General features: G+C 44.1%; 1 protein-coding gene across 20 annotated transcripts in view; it reads right to left on the reverse strand.

The window, feature by feature from the left end:
* The window catches only part of LOC105496075 (catenin delta 1), a 58584-nt gene that overhangs the window by 26916 nt on the left and 17181 nt on the right, over positions 1–14487 (reverse strand). For 6 of the 20 annotated variants that reach the window (XM_011766126.2, XM_011766123.2, XM_011766125.2 and 3 more), the window contains exons 2-3: positions 3563–3681; positions 941–1229 (exon numbers count right to left, since the gene is read on the reverse strand). The exons of 5 other annotated variants lie outside the window; for them this stretch is intronic. In XM_011766126.2, the coding sequence (XP_011764428.2) occupies positions 941–1135 (195 nt within the window). In that variant the 5' untranslated portion in view covers positions 1136–1229; positions 3563–3681. Of the gene's footprint in view, positions 1–940; positions 1230–3562; positions 3682–7157; positions 9422–14487 lie in introns of those variants that run through there. 9 more of the 20 variants (XM_011766119.2, XM_011766116.2, XM_071074574.1 and 6 more) reach the window with 3 other exon arrangements.

Below are 14487 nucleotides of genomic sequence, written 5' to 3' on the forward strand. Positions count from 1 at the left end.
GCAGTGAGCCAAGATTGCACCACTGCACTCCAGCCTGGAGACAGAGCAAGACTCTGTCATAAATAAATAAATAAATTATTACTCAATGAAAAGGACTATAAGGGCATGAGCACTGTTCTGGTTCCCACCCAGAAATCTCTCGTAAGATGCAATCTATCAGGCAATGCCTACCACACACACACATGCACACACACACACACACACAGGAAGACAGACAAAACCTCAGACAGATTACATCACAGCAAAGTCAGACTAGAAAAACCAGAGGAAACATAAGATACTTCTTATTCCTAACACCAGCTCTCCCAAGTCACATCACAGAGTCAGCCAACCCAGAGACCACTGGCTCCTGTGGTTATTTGGGTTAAACAGCAGCATGATGCTCCCTCTCCAACTCTAACCAACAGAATTAACAATGACCCCTTCCTCCAACACATGATTTACACAGCCAACAAAAAGAGCACACAAGGACAATATAGAGCAGGAGTACACAATTTATGGATACTGCCACACCTGGGTACAGACTGTTCCCTCAGGGAGACTGAACTAGAGCTGAGCGCACAAGATGCCCAACCACTACGTGGGCATTTACTTTCCTGATTTTTTGATACCAAGGAAAAAAAAATCAGAAAAGTAACTTGAGTACAGCTGCAAACTACACTATCTACCATTACTTGAATTGTAGCCCACCCCAAAAAACCTACTCCAGCAAAACAGAAGTCAGATGGATGCTTCTAGAGACAGTAACTCCACCCAACTCAGTCCAGCAGCAATATTCCTTATCTCTTATCAGCATTTAACACCTCTGGAAAAAAATCCCTGGAAGAACGGGCACTGGATAGCCCATCACCAAAAGGAGAGTAGCTTCCCAAAAAGGATCATAGCCTCTCTGTGATCATGCCAAAGTCCTACCTGCAGGTCTGATGGAGAGAGGGGTTACCTGATGCCGGCGGGTGAGTGTGCCGTTGGCCATGAGTGGGTTGGCATCTTGTGGTGAGACCCGGACGCGTTCCAGCTGCGCCGAGACGTGGCGCCGTTCCTCCTCCAGCGCCCGGGTCAGCTTCTCAAACTGGGCCTCTTGTTCCTTCACAGAGGCCAAGATGCTGGCGGTCGACTCCACCTCTGAGTCGTCCATGAAGGTAAGGGGCGGAGCCGCCGCAGGGCAGGGTAAAAAGGAAGGTGAATCACAGAGGAAGGAGAAGGAGGGAGAGAGACCCCCTCACTTCACACTACCGGGAAAGGGTAAGAGAAAGGAGAGAAAAGGTCAGAGGTCAGAGAAGACAGATGAATTATTAATCCCAGAGCCAAAGATGCCCTCTCGTGGTTTTACTGCAGTGCAGAAAGCAAGCCACCACCAAGCCTGGGAGCCCATCACCAGTGTCTGTTCAAGCGGCATCCTTTGCCCACTATGCTCTCTTCAACATCCCACCGGAAATAACTACTGAAAGGAACGGTGCAATTAAATCTAAGTCTCTACACTGTTAGGAGAGGGAGAATGTAGTGAGGTGCTGTAGTTATGCGATTGGATTATTTTTCCCTGAAAAAAATCTGCTGGTATCAACTCAGTGAAATGTGTAACTCCATGGTACAGACAAGCATTCACTATTCTGCAGGGACAAGCCACTTTTAGAGATAATAGGGCAATACAGATCTTACTTAACCTCTCCCACATCTAACACTAAAACTGCTGAAGTGGCAGCAAATTTTAAAAAAAAATTTACTATGCTAAACTAAAACGCCAATTAAGAAACGAAAGGGCCAGGCGCTGTGGCTCACGCCTGTAATCCCAGCACTTTGGGAAGCCGAGGCAGGCGGATCACGAGGTCAGAAGTTCGAGACCAGTCTGGCCAACATAGTGAAACCCGTCTCTACTGAAAAAATACCAAAAAAGGCCGGGCACGGTGGCTCATGCCTGTAATCCCAGCACTTTGGGAGGCCGAGGCGGGTGGATCACGAAGTCAGCAGATCGAGACCATCCTGGCTAACACGGTGAAACCCTGTCTCTACTAAAAATACAAAAAATTAGCCGGGCGTGGTGGCAGGAGCCTGTAGTCCCAGATACTTGGGAGGCTGAGACAGGAGAATGGCATGAACCCGGAAGGTGGAACTTACAGTGAGCTGAGATTGCGCTACTACACTCCAGCCTGGGTGACAGAGCAAGACTCTGTCTCAAAAAAAAAAAAAAAAATTAGCCGGGTGTAGTGTACGCCTATCATCCCATCAACTCGGGAGACTGAGACAGGAGAATAGCGTGAATCCGGGAGGCAGAGGTTGCAGTGAGCCAAGATAGCGCCATTGCACTCCAGCCGGGAACACAGTGCAAGACTCCGTCTCAGAAAAAAAAAAAAAAAGAAATCAAAGTAGGCTGGGCGCGGTGGTTCACACCTGTAATCCCAGCACTTTAAGAGGCCAAGGTGGGTGGATCACTTGAAGTCAGGTTCACTTGGTCAAGACCAGCCTGGCCAACATGGGGAAACCTTATCTCTACTAAAAATACAAAAATTAGCCAGGCATGGTGCTAGGTACCTGTAATCCCAGCTGAGGCATGAGAGTTGTGTGAACCCAGGAGACGGAGGTTGCAGTGAGTCGAGATGGCACCACTGCACTCCAAGCTGGGCAACAGAGCAAGACTCTGCCTCCCAAAATATAATAATACATTCATAAAAGGGCCTTTCTACTTTCCAAAACTATACTACTATAGTTTGTTAAATATAATATTGATGGCAAAACGTGTTCCTTGACTAATGGAGACAACAGAGTAATAGAACCACAAAAAACTCTGTGTAAAAAAGCACTGTCTTAAGGAAACTTCACCGCCTTGGGAAGTAGGAAGAGAAGTATTAGCCTCAACCTCTGAAAGTGCACCTCACAGTAGTTCATATTCTAACCTCCACAAGTCAATGGCTGAAGTTCCTACATCTCTGTAATCCTGCAGAAAGCTCTAACTCAAGCTTGTCCGACCCACAGCCTGCGGGACACACGCAGCCCAGGACAGCTTTGAATGCGGCCCAACACAAATTTGCAAACTTTCTTAAAACATTATGAGATTTTTTTTTTCTTAGCTCACTGGCTATTCTTAGTGTACATTATGTATGGCCCAAGACAATTCTTTCAGTGTAGCCCAGGGAAGCCAAAAGATTGGACACCCTTGTTCTAAATAGACTATATTTTTACCCCCTTATTTGTTCCAACTCAGGATAAATATCCAAGTATCTAAGGGTCTATGTGTGCTATCTATACAATAAAATATAGTTATATAGAAATGAAGAGTTCTCCATATCATTATATAAACAGGAGGTTTAACAGGCATTAGTGATACTCTGTTGGACTCAATGGGTTTTTTTCTGTCTTATAGCTATGAGAGACTTTATGCCAGTCCAAAATATACAATGTTGAAAGACAGGTTTTGAAATAAATATTCTCCCCAATTCCCACCCTCTCACCAACCCATAAAGAAAAAAGGTACTTAAAAAGATTTTTTTCTGCTATGACATGAGAGGAATAAAAATACATATTTCTTAAAAATATTTTTCATTCTTAATAAACATATTTCCATACACACCTGTTAAGAGAAGGTCGCAACTGATTGGTTTAACACAGAGAACAGCCCAGTCTAGATTCAAAAAATCATGGAAGAAGCATCCCAGCCACCACAGCAAGGAGGAAGCAGGAAGGAGAGAGCTGCAGAAATATTAGAAGGAAAAATGGGAATGAGAGGAAAATAAAATATACCCAATACATAGAAACAAGAAGAGCAAGGGGCAACATTAGGAATGAAAGGAAGTAATTTAAAATATGACTTGGAATTGCTTAATGTGACAGACAAGTGCCCTTTAGACCTTGCTGTGTTCAGATATCTAGGCCTTGGATGTTGTTTTCATTAAAACCTGGATTCTACTGTCGTGTGAGTTCCTCTACTTGTATTTCCATACATAACCAGAACAGGTTATAATATGCATAAAAATCCATTTACCCTGTTTCCAGCAACCAAATTGGGGAAAAAGAAAAAAACTGCTGTTGGAATGCCCTTCCCCCTCCCTTCCCACCCGTAAGGCAGAAACCTCAAAGCCCAGTCCCAGCATGCCCACAAAGACATTGAGAAACCAATGCAAAAGTTGTGTGGGGAAGACATGTGGGAACTAGCCTAGGCTGAGCCTTTTGCTTCAGTTCCCTTTCCCACGCTCCCCAGAGCCCCACCAAGCACAAATGCTTGGTCCTGTTTGCCTTAGAGTGTATGCAGAAGTCAGCAAGCAAGAGTACCCAAAGGAACTGATTAATAAGTGCCCAATAAACTCCTGAATCAATGCAGTCCCTAAGTTTAAAGAACGTGGTCGCCCTTCCCTAAATTCCTCCTACCCCAGCTTGGAGTTCCCATAATCACTTATCAACTCTTCTTCCTTTCAGTCTAAAACCCATTGCCACTTTCTCATATTCCCAACCTACATTCCAGTAGGCCACCCAAAGGTCTTTCTTGAATAAGCACCCTTATTTAAAAAAAAAAAAAAAAACCCACCGGGGCTCCCCTTTCATCTCCATTTCTTAAGTACTTGCCCTTATCCACTATGTACAATGACCTATGAACCTTCCACACCAAGAGGATTCTGAGCTCAAAAAGAGACTCTTCCAGTTACTGAATTTCAACAGGGTCTGAAGTGCAATTACCACTCCAGCAGCATCCACCCTATAATCTTCTTTGCTAATAAAAGCCCAAATTACTGCTACCATGGGGGATTCAGTGACATTCCCTGCTGCAAAGAGAAAGTGTACAGATGGCCATAAATGGCCCTGCAACTTAAATTCAGTGAAGAAGGTTAGGAAGGGAGATAGGAAAAATGCTCAGGGTTCTAGGTCAGAAAGCAGTATCTGGAGAAACATTAGCTTCCACCATCTTCTTAAAGCTGACCACCCGGCTCTAATTTGGAAAAGAAGACAGCACAATTAAACAAAAAGATCAGATTCCTAGGTCTAAAAGCATGGGGAGATATTCTGCCTGAAAGAGGGCAGAAGCAGAGGCCATGAGATAGAACACAATTCAGAAGACTGGTCCCAGTTCTGGCTTTACTACTACCCAACAATGGCAGTAAACCCTGTCATGTTCTCACTTGTAAGATGCCAAATCCATTTACCCCGTTTCCAGGAACCAAATTGGGGAAAAAGAAAAACAAAATTGCTGCTTCCCAGGAGTTAGGAAATTAGCCCGGTCTAACTCAGAGTTGTGAGGATCAGGTGAGACAACATTATATACAAATGTCAGGTATTAAGTTGTTTCAAAAGTTGGTTTAACACTTCCAATTACTTCACAGTACGTCTCAGCCTCAAACTATTTTGTGAACTAGTAGATGAAATCAACTGGATCAAAAACATAACTAGGTTCTAAGGGGTGAATGGGCTGGTTTCCCTACTCCTAATCTATTTACTAGGAGGTCCCACCTATACCAGTGTTTCTGGGACAAAGGGCACTGCTCTAGTGCTTGGAAGTCATCACATCATTACACATCTGTCATAATAAGTTCTTGATTCTGTATTTGAGGCCTTAACAATTTATTACCTTGGAGAAAGAGAATGTGAAACAAACTAATGATTACTGAATGTTTTACATTTACTATCTTGGCAATCCTTACAACAACCCTAAGGAAGTTTTACTGCAAATAAGACTTACGGGTGAAGAAACTACCCAAGGTCTCACAGTTAATAGCAAATTTTGAATTTAAACCCAGGTCTATGCCATTCCAAAGCCTGTTTCTCTTTCTATGCCATGGTGTCCAGTCCAAATAGAAGTGCAGTCAGTACCAGCTGGATGGTCCAGAGCCTCTCCTCTACAACCTTTGAGAGCTTTCTTCTTAACCATCACAGGAAAACAGGGAAAGAAAAGGGTTCTACTTTATTTTTTTTAGGCTCAAGAGTTACCCATAATATCTACACGTAAGTGAGAAAACAAAAAAAAATGGAAGGAAAAAGAATGTATGAGTGGGGAAAGAATGAAGCTGTTAGGCAGGCTACAGTAAATGGTCTCATAACTTGGAGACTTAAGGAAAAAAAGATTCTTCTCCATGCCATATGCATCAAGCAGATTACACTACAAACTTTCAGCTGACTTTGGCAGACAGTCAGGAGTCATAATTACAAGTCCAGCCCAATACCTTTCCAGGTTTGCCACTTACTTTTTTTTTTTTTTTGAGACAGAGTCTCGCTTAGTGGCCCAGGCTGGAGTGCTGTGGCGCAATCTCAGCTCACTGCAACCTCCACCTCCCAGGTTCAGGCGATTCTCCTGCCTCAGCCTCCCTAGTAGCTGGGACTACAGGCGCGTGCCACTACGCCGGCTAATTTGTTGTATTTTTAGTGGAGACGGGGTTTCACCGTGTCAGCCAGGATGGTCTCGATCTCCTGACCTCTCGTGATCCACCTGCCTCAATCTCCCATAGTGCTGGGATTACAGGCATGAGCCACCGCAGCCAGCTACCACTTACTTAGATTTAAATAGATTACATTTGCTCTCACAAAAAAAAAAGAATTCCTGAAGTCAGGGGGTTGAGGAGACATAAAGTGAAACTTGTTATTTCCCCTTAAGACTAGATTTTCTGGCCGGGCGCGGTGGCTCAAGCCTGTAATTCCAGCACTTTGGGAGGCCGAGATGGGTGGATCAGGAGGTCAGGAGATCGAGACCATCCTGGCTAACACGGTGAAACCCCGTCTCTACTAAGAAATACAAAAAATAGCCGGGCGAGGTGGCAGCGCCTGTAGTCCCAGCTACTCGGGAGGCTGAGGCCGGAGAATGGCGTGAACCCGGGAGGCGGAGCTTGCAGTGAGCTGAGATCCGGCCACTGCACTCCAGCCTGGGCTACAGAGCGAGACTCCGTCTCAAAAAAAAAAAAAAAAAAAAGACTAGATTTTCTGAGAATACCTAGTTTTACTCTTAATAAGCCGTAAGTCCTACATTACCGGATCCCACTCACACTAGAAAGATATTCCTGCTATTATCCAGAGTCCATAGTCCATAGTAAAGATCCTTCATCCAAGCAATGATAATGATAAAAACTCAGTCTCTTCTGTAAGCACTCCAAACCAAAATAAGTTAAATTAAATCAAATACCCAGAAGGACCAAACAACTAGACAATGCTAACCAGATAGGAGGTTAAAAAAAAAAAAAATCACTTACCGGCTGGGCGCAGTGGCTCATGTCTGTAATCCCAGCACTTTGGGAGGCCGAGGTGAGCAGATCACAAGGTCAGGGGTTTGAGACCAGCGTGACCAACATGGTGAAACCCCACCTCTACTAAAAATACAAAAATTAGCCAGGCGTGGTGGTGCGTACCTGTAATCCCAGCTACACAGGAGGCTGAGGCAGGAGAATCACTTGAACCCAGGAGGCGGAAGTTGCAGTGAGCCCAGATCATGCCACTGCACATCAGCCTGGGTGACAGAGCAAGACTCAGTACCCCCACAAAAAATCACCTACCAACAGCACAGTCCCTGGAATGATTTCTTCTACTGTAAACTGGCTAAAGAAATACAAATTGGAATTATGATTCTTAAGGGGTTAAGCGTATAGGCTTTGTTATCTGCCTGGGTTTAAGTATAAGATCTATCACTTTTAGCTATATGACTTTGGGCAAAGTATCAACCACTCGAAACTGCAGCTTTCTTTTCTGTAAAATGGAGGAATAAAAATACATAGGGTGGTTGTGAAGATTAAATGAGGCATTTCATGTAAAGTGCTTAGAAAAATGTCTTGACACACAGAAAGCCAGTAATATTGTTACTACTACAGGAACTCGAGCTTGGGTGTGGTTGGTAGAGTTTTTGAAGTTTGTAAACCAGCCTCCCCAGGATCCCCTCTTCCATTTGCAGCAGACCTGAAAACTACAGGAATTATTCACTTTTAGAGGGAAAAACAAAATAAAACTCCAGATTAGGGGTCAAAAGACTGGGAGTCCAAGTCCTGGCTCCTCCAAAAACTAGCTAGGAGACCTTGGAAAAGTTATAACCCCTGTAAGCTTCCATTTTTATTACTCTTCATGGTTTAGTTTTAATGAACTAATATATATAAAACCATAGCCTGTGTGAACTCTAAAGTTCACCAATCTTTGTGTTTTTGCAAAAATAATTTTGTCTCCGGCAGCCAGTCTCAAAGGCAACTCTCCTCCTATCTTCCTATTTATTCATTATAAAATCAAAACCAATGTCACGGCCGGGCACCACGGCTCATACCTGCAATCACAGCACTTTAGGAGACCAAGATGGGAGGATCACTTGAGGTTGGGAGTTCAAACCCAGCCTGGTCAACATGGTGAAACCCCATCTCTACTTAAAATACAAAAAAATTAGCCGGGCATGTTGGCACACACCTGTAATCCCAGCTACTCAGGAGGCTGAGGCAGGAGAATTGCTTCAACTCAGGAGGCAGAGGTTTCAGTGCGCCGAGATTGCGCCACTGTACTCCAGCCTGGACGACAGAGTGAGACTCTGTCTCAAAAACAACAACAACAACAAAACGAATGTCACATACTTATGCTCTCCCTCTAAAAACAATGACAGGCAAAACTCCACTTCCATGTCATTCTAGGAAATTTTTTTTTTTTTTGAGACAGGGTCTCGCTCTTGTTGCCCTGACTAGAGTGCAGTGGTGTGATCACAGCTCACTACAGCATATACCTCGTGGGCTCAAGCAATCCCACCTTGGCCTCCCAAAGTGCAGGGATTACTGGCATGCGCCACTGTGCCCAGCCATTCTAGGGACTGCAAATGGCTTTTTTCAAAAGCACATTGGGCTGGGTGCAGTGGCTCACACCTGTAATCCCAGCACTTTGGGAGGCCAAGGTGGGCAGATCACTTGAGCCCAGGAGTTTAAAGACCGGCCTGGGCAACATGGCGAAACCCCGCCTCTACAAAAAAATTACAAAAATTAGCTGGGCGTGGTGGTGCACACTGTAGTCCCAGCTACTCAGGAGGCTGAGGTGGGAGTATTGCTTGAGTCTAGGAGGTCCAGACCGCAGTGAGCCACAATCACTACATTGCCACCTGGGCGACCCGGTCTCAAAAATAAATAAGTAAATAAATAAATACCATACCGAGCCTCCTACTACAGAATACTAAATCAACAAAACATAGCACCTGTAACACTACAGAACTGTATTACATAACATTCAAGCCAGAAAGGGGCCCTCCAGATACCTAAAAGGCATTTATTTGCCTTAACTGGCACCTGACCCCAAATTTGAAGACATTACTCCGGTTCAACCACAAACAAAGAAAATTGCCATTTTGTTTCTAAATCAAAGAAATATATTTTGTCAAGATTTTCTATGGCTTCTTATCAGTGCTTGTACCAGAGTCCAAAGTCGAAGTACCCCACCCTACCTTCACTTGATGTTCCACCTTTTTTTTTTTTTTTTTTTGCGATGGAGTCTTGCCCTGTCGCCCAGGTACAATGCCGTGATCTCGGCTCACTGCAACCTCCACCTCCCAGGTTCAAGTGATTCTCCTGCCTCAGCCTTCCAAGTAGCTGGGACTATAGGCATGTGCCACTGCGCCCGGCTAATTTTTGTATTTTTAGTAGAGACACAGTTTTACCACGTTGGCCAGGCTGGTCTTGAACTCCTGACCTCAAGTGATCTGCCAGCCTCAGCCACCCAAAGTGCTGGGATTACAGGTGTGAGCCACCATGCCCCGCCATGTTCCACCTTCATGCTCAGTCAGAACAGTTCTAGTATTTTTCACTTCACTGGGAAGACTCACCTTCTGTTAATTCCAAGTCCCTTAAGCTGATTTGCATTAAGATTAAAAGGACTGTGCTCACTTTACAATCTCAACTGAGCACTACTCAAGTCACAAAACCTGTATTATTCTGGATATGGCCTTCTCCTAGTGTTCACTGTTTCTATGCTTCCTCATGGATCTGCTTCCTGCTAGGCCCAACTTCTCCATTTAGAAGTGTTAAATCAAGTTTAGCCTAAAGCTGCCTCCTTACATATTTTAAGTTTGGCCTAAAGATTTCTCTGTACATAATGAACTATAACCTAAATGGTGGTAGAAATAGACTGTAACCTACTCTTGTGCCAATCACTGAGTTTTGGCCAATCAAAGGCGGGCCAACTGTTCAAACCATGAACAAATAAAGCAACTGCCAGCCGAGCCATAACCATTTCAGCCGTTTCCATACCTCGCTTCCATTTTCTGTTCATCATTTTCCTTTTTCTGTCCATAAATCTTCTACCACATGACTGCGCTGGAGTCTCTGAGCCTACTCTGGCTCAGAAGGCTCCCCAATGCATGAATTGTTCTTTGCTCAATTAAACGCTGTTAAATTTAATTTGGTTAAGGATTTTCTTTTAAAAGAGGGTAAAAGACTGACAAAAGAAGTCTTATTTTCATGAGGAAAAACTAGGTGTCCACCAGGAATCTCTCTCATGAATTAAGGCAGGCTCTGGGCAAACCACCCTCCTCTTAGGAAAGAGGGATGCATTCTCTCTGATTGGAATGTCAGAGAAAAGAATTTTTTAAAAAACAAAGATATAAACTTTTTTTTAATACTCCTTGTTAAAAGGAATTTGAGCTGACAACCTCTATACATCACCAGGGTACCTTAAACTCCCTTTAGTCTTATAATCCTTACTCAAAGCTACCTGTCAACATTCAAAGTTTTTACTGTAACTTTAAAAAAAAATTCACCTCCACTATCATGACCTCCTAAATTCTGAGACCAAATAAAACATTCTTCTCTTTCTCTTTACCCCTCCCAAGTATTCTGAGAACCCCCCCTAAACCATAACATATTAAATGGCTTAGCGCTGGGCTGGCTTTAAAGCCAAGGAAGGGTGTGGCTCTCAGCTAGTGAGGGGGCCCAGGACTGAAAGGGTACAGAAAGAAACAAAACCTGCTTCTCTATGGAGCATGCATGACGCACACACAGGACTGGTCTAACAAGTCTTGATCTCTCAGGCCAGGCCGCCTCCTTCTCCTCCCCCATTATCCACATGCCTCTCCAAGGCCCTCCACTGGGACAGTTAACATTGAGTTTTCTCTTATCCTGAGAAGAGACTGAGTTACTTACCTGGATCCCTGTGCAACCTTGCCAAAGGCACCTAGCCTTAAAAGGAGAAAGCAGGGCTTTAGGGAGAGGCCGATAAGGAAACAAAGATAAGAGGGAGTGGCAAAAAAACAGAGCAAAGTGTTAGACTAAAGGAAGGGGAGAAGCCAAATCCCTTTCTCCTTCCTACAAGAGGAGAAAGATCAGGTACACTATGAAAAATAAGAAAAAACCTAATTGAAATGCAAAGGTATTGTTTAGGTCTCATGTCATAAAAGAGAAATCCTAAAATTAACTAAGACACCTTATACCCTTCCATACCCTAGGCTAGGGAAAAAATATATATATTTGTGGAAAAGCTTAACCTTAGAATTTACTAGGGGTCACCCAAGTGTTTGAGCTCACATTCCTTTTTTAAATAGCAGCTTCTCAGCCGGGCGCGGTGGCTCAGGCCTGTAATCCCAGCACTTTGGGAGGCCGAGGCGGGCGGATCACCAGGTCAGGAGTTTGAGACTAGCCTGGTCAACATGGCGAAACCCTGTCTCTACTGAAAATACAAAAATTAGCCTGGCGTGGTGGTGGGTGCCTGTAATCCTAGCTACCCGGGAGGCTGAGGCAGGAGAATCGCTTGAACCCAGGAGGTGGAGGTTGCAGTGAGCAGAGATTGTGCCATTGCACTCCAGCCTGGGCAACAAGAGCAAAACTCCGTCTCAAAAAAGAAAGAAACAAACAAACAAACAAAATAGCAGCTTCTCACCAAACTTCCTAACTTTCAATCTATGGCATTCCCCCACCTCTTTGCCCATCATTTGAAAGTAACTTGGAAAAGGTGGAAGCATGTAATTGAGCCATATTTACAGTCCCAATTTCTCAAAATCCTGAAAAGACCAATAAGGCACTCTTTTCATCAAGTTTGGAGTATGTCTTCTTTTTGAGACAAGCAACAGGGAGACAGAACATGTCAATCTATAAATGAATCAATCAGAAGTGTTAAGGTCCTTTCTCAGCTTTAGGACAGATAGCAGGAGGAAATGTTTCTCCTTATCTGAAAGAAGAAAATCCTACTTTGAAGGGGAAGAAAAGTTGTGTATTATTGCTCTTCCCCTTGAAGTTATCATATAATCCTTTCAACACCTGCTGAGGTAATGGCCTCTTTTTATAAATAAGCATACTACCTGTATATCACAAGTATTTAGTATCTTGCCCAAGTTCATCAACTAGTAGTAAGTAGTGGAAACTCCTATTTTATTCCAAGTCCATGTTCCTTCTTGATAAAGTGGAAAGAGTATGAATTTTCTATGCTTCCTGTGGTTAAAAGTCATTCTTAAGGCCAGGCGAGGTGGCTCAAGCCTGTAATCCCAGCACTTTGGGAGGCTGAGGCGGGCAGACGGCTTGAGCTCAGGAGTTCGAGACCAGCCTGGGCAAAATGGCAAGATACCATCTCTACAAAAAATACAAAAAAATTAGCCGGGTGTAGTGGCATGTGCCTGTAGTTCCAGTTACTCGGGAGGCTGAGGGGGGAGAATCACTTGAGCCTGGGGGTTCTAGGCTGCAGTCAGCCGAGATTGCGCCACTGTACTCCAGCCTGGGTGACAGAGTAAGACCCTGTCTCCAAAAAAAATTTTTTTTTAAATGACATTCTAGTTCCAATTGAGAAGTTAACCCAAAGTTAACATTTTTTTACGGAGAGGGGAAGGAGGCAAGAGAAGGTGGAATGGAACCAGCTAGACTTTTGGGTCTTACCTTAACTTCAAAGAACAAAACCTTACTCAATTTGAGAAGAGTAGCTTGCAGTCTACCTCAGATTTATCTCCCCTTTTATAAGGACCTAGTACTTGGGAGGAAAGGTGCTAAGAACAAAAGAGGCACTACTCTGTAAAAATCACCTACCTTACCACTGGCAAGCCTGCTCTAGAAAGCTGGCTACATGTCACATTCTCTGATCACCCCCTCAACCCTACCACAAGAAAAAAAATTCAATCACAAATATCCCTACTCTCATTTTTAATGTGACATCTCACTAAGCCAAAAGCAAAGATCAGAGCTGGGGTGGGAAACAGAAGGAACTAGAGGCAGTAAAGATTGTGCTAGCCAGCATAAGAACAGAGAAGAAGGATTGTTCTAGTGGCATGTTAGCAATCTGCCTCTAGGGCAGCTGTCCTCCTGGACAATCAAAGGCGGGTTTGTGTGTGTGCTCAGGAACCAGCCAGCTTGGCTCAAAGTTAAGGACTCAGCCACCCAATCCACAAAGTGAGAAAAGATGCCTGTTTCACAGCTGGAATGGAAGGCAGGGAAAACACAAAACAAGGGAGAAAAGAGGGAAGGAAGAGAGAGGGTATTGCAGGTGCTATTTCAGTCTAGACATAGGGAAGAAAAATCCTAGGAAACTACCAACCATTGTCTAGTCATGTTCAAACATTAGGGAATTGCTAGTAACTCTTAATACTAAGTAGGTAGGTTTCTCCTGATCTGTATGTAGTAGGGTGCCAATTGGAAGGATGAGACCTAAAATGTAAAGGACCTCAGCATTACCTGTTTCTTTCTGTCCCTTTTAAGCCCAACAAGGTACCTGCAATATACACAGCAAATGAACATTCCTTAACGTCTATTTCCTTCTAGAATTCCTTTCTTAATTAAATCTTAGAGATCCACAAAAAATAGCAGCACACACAAAACTCAGTAAGCTTCCCAGTGCTAAGAGATCGAGGCCATTTATATAACTCAAGTGCTAAAACGCAAAAGGCCACAGTCAGAATTCACACTCCCTAATCCCTCGGAGTAGCTAGATGCTCGGAGACCCATTAGACACACAAAGGCTGCTCTCTTCTCGGCAGAGCTCTGCAGCAGAGCTGCTCTCCAGGGACAAAGAGATTTCACAGGAGAACCACAAAGACATCGACCCTCTCTGTTCCCCCACTCCCAGCTTTCTCACTTCCTGTCACAGTAGCACCAGACCACAGTCTCCCAGAAACAAACAAATACAAAGTGCTGGATTCTGGGCTTCAGGCCAACCGCATTCCAGGGCATCCTGTCTACCAATCACGGGCCAGAGCCCCCACTTTGCCCTGCTCAGCCCCTTATCATGTTCAGGGAAAACAACCCTCCTCTCTGCCCCAAGCCAACACTACGTAGGACAAAGCTCAGGCCTTCAAGAATCAGCAGAAAGATACTGTGTGTGGATCTAAGAGTTTGGAGGGGGTGAGGGAATTTTTAAGATTCCTACTTGGCAAGTTTCTTCACTTTGGAGGCACTGCATTAGGGATTCTAAAGCTACTGCTGCTGTTAATTCAGCTCAGCTACATGTGACACATCTCATTATGGCAATTTGATTACCAACCTGGATTCAGTGAATGGAATATTCCCATTTGGAGAACTACTTTAGGAACTTCACCTTCCCTATCATCCACCTCTGTTTTCAGCCTTTCAAACTTTTTCCCTACAAGCATAGAGTTGATTACTA

This window comes from Macaca nemestrina, chromosome 12 (genome assembly GCF_043159975.1).
Source record: "Macaca nemestrina isolate mMacNem1 chromosome 12, mMacNem.hap1, whole genome shotgun sequence".
In the NCBI taxonomy this organism is placed as follows: Eukaryota; Metazoa; Chordata; class Mammalia; order Primates; family Cercopithecidae; genus Macaca; species Macaca nemestrina.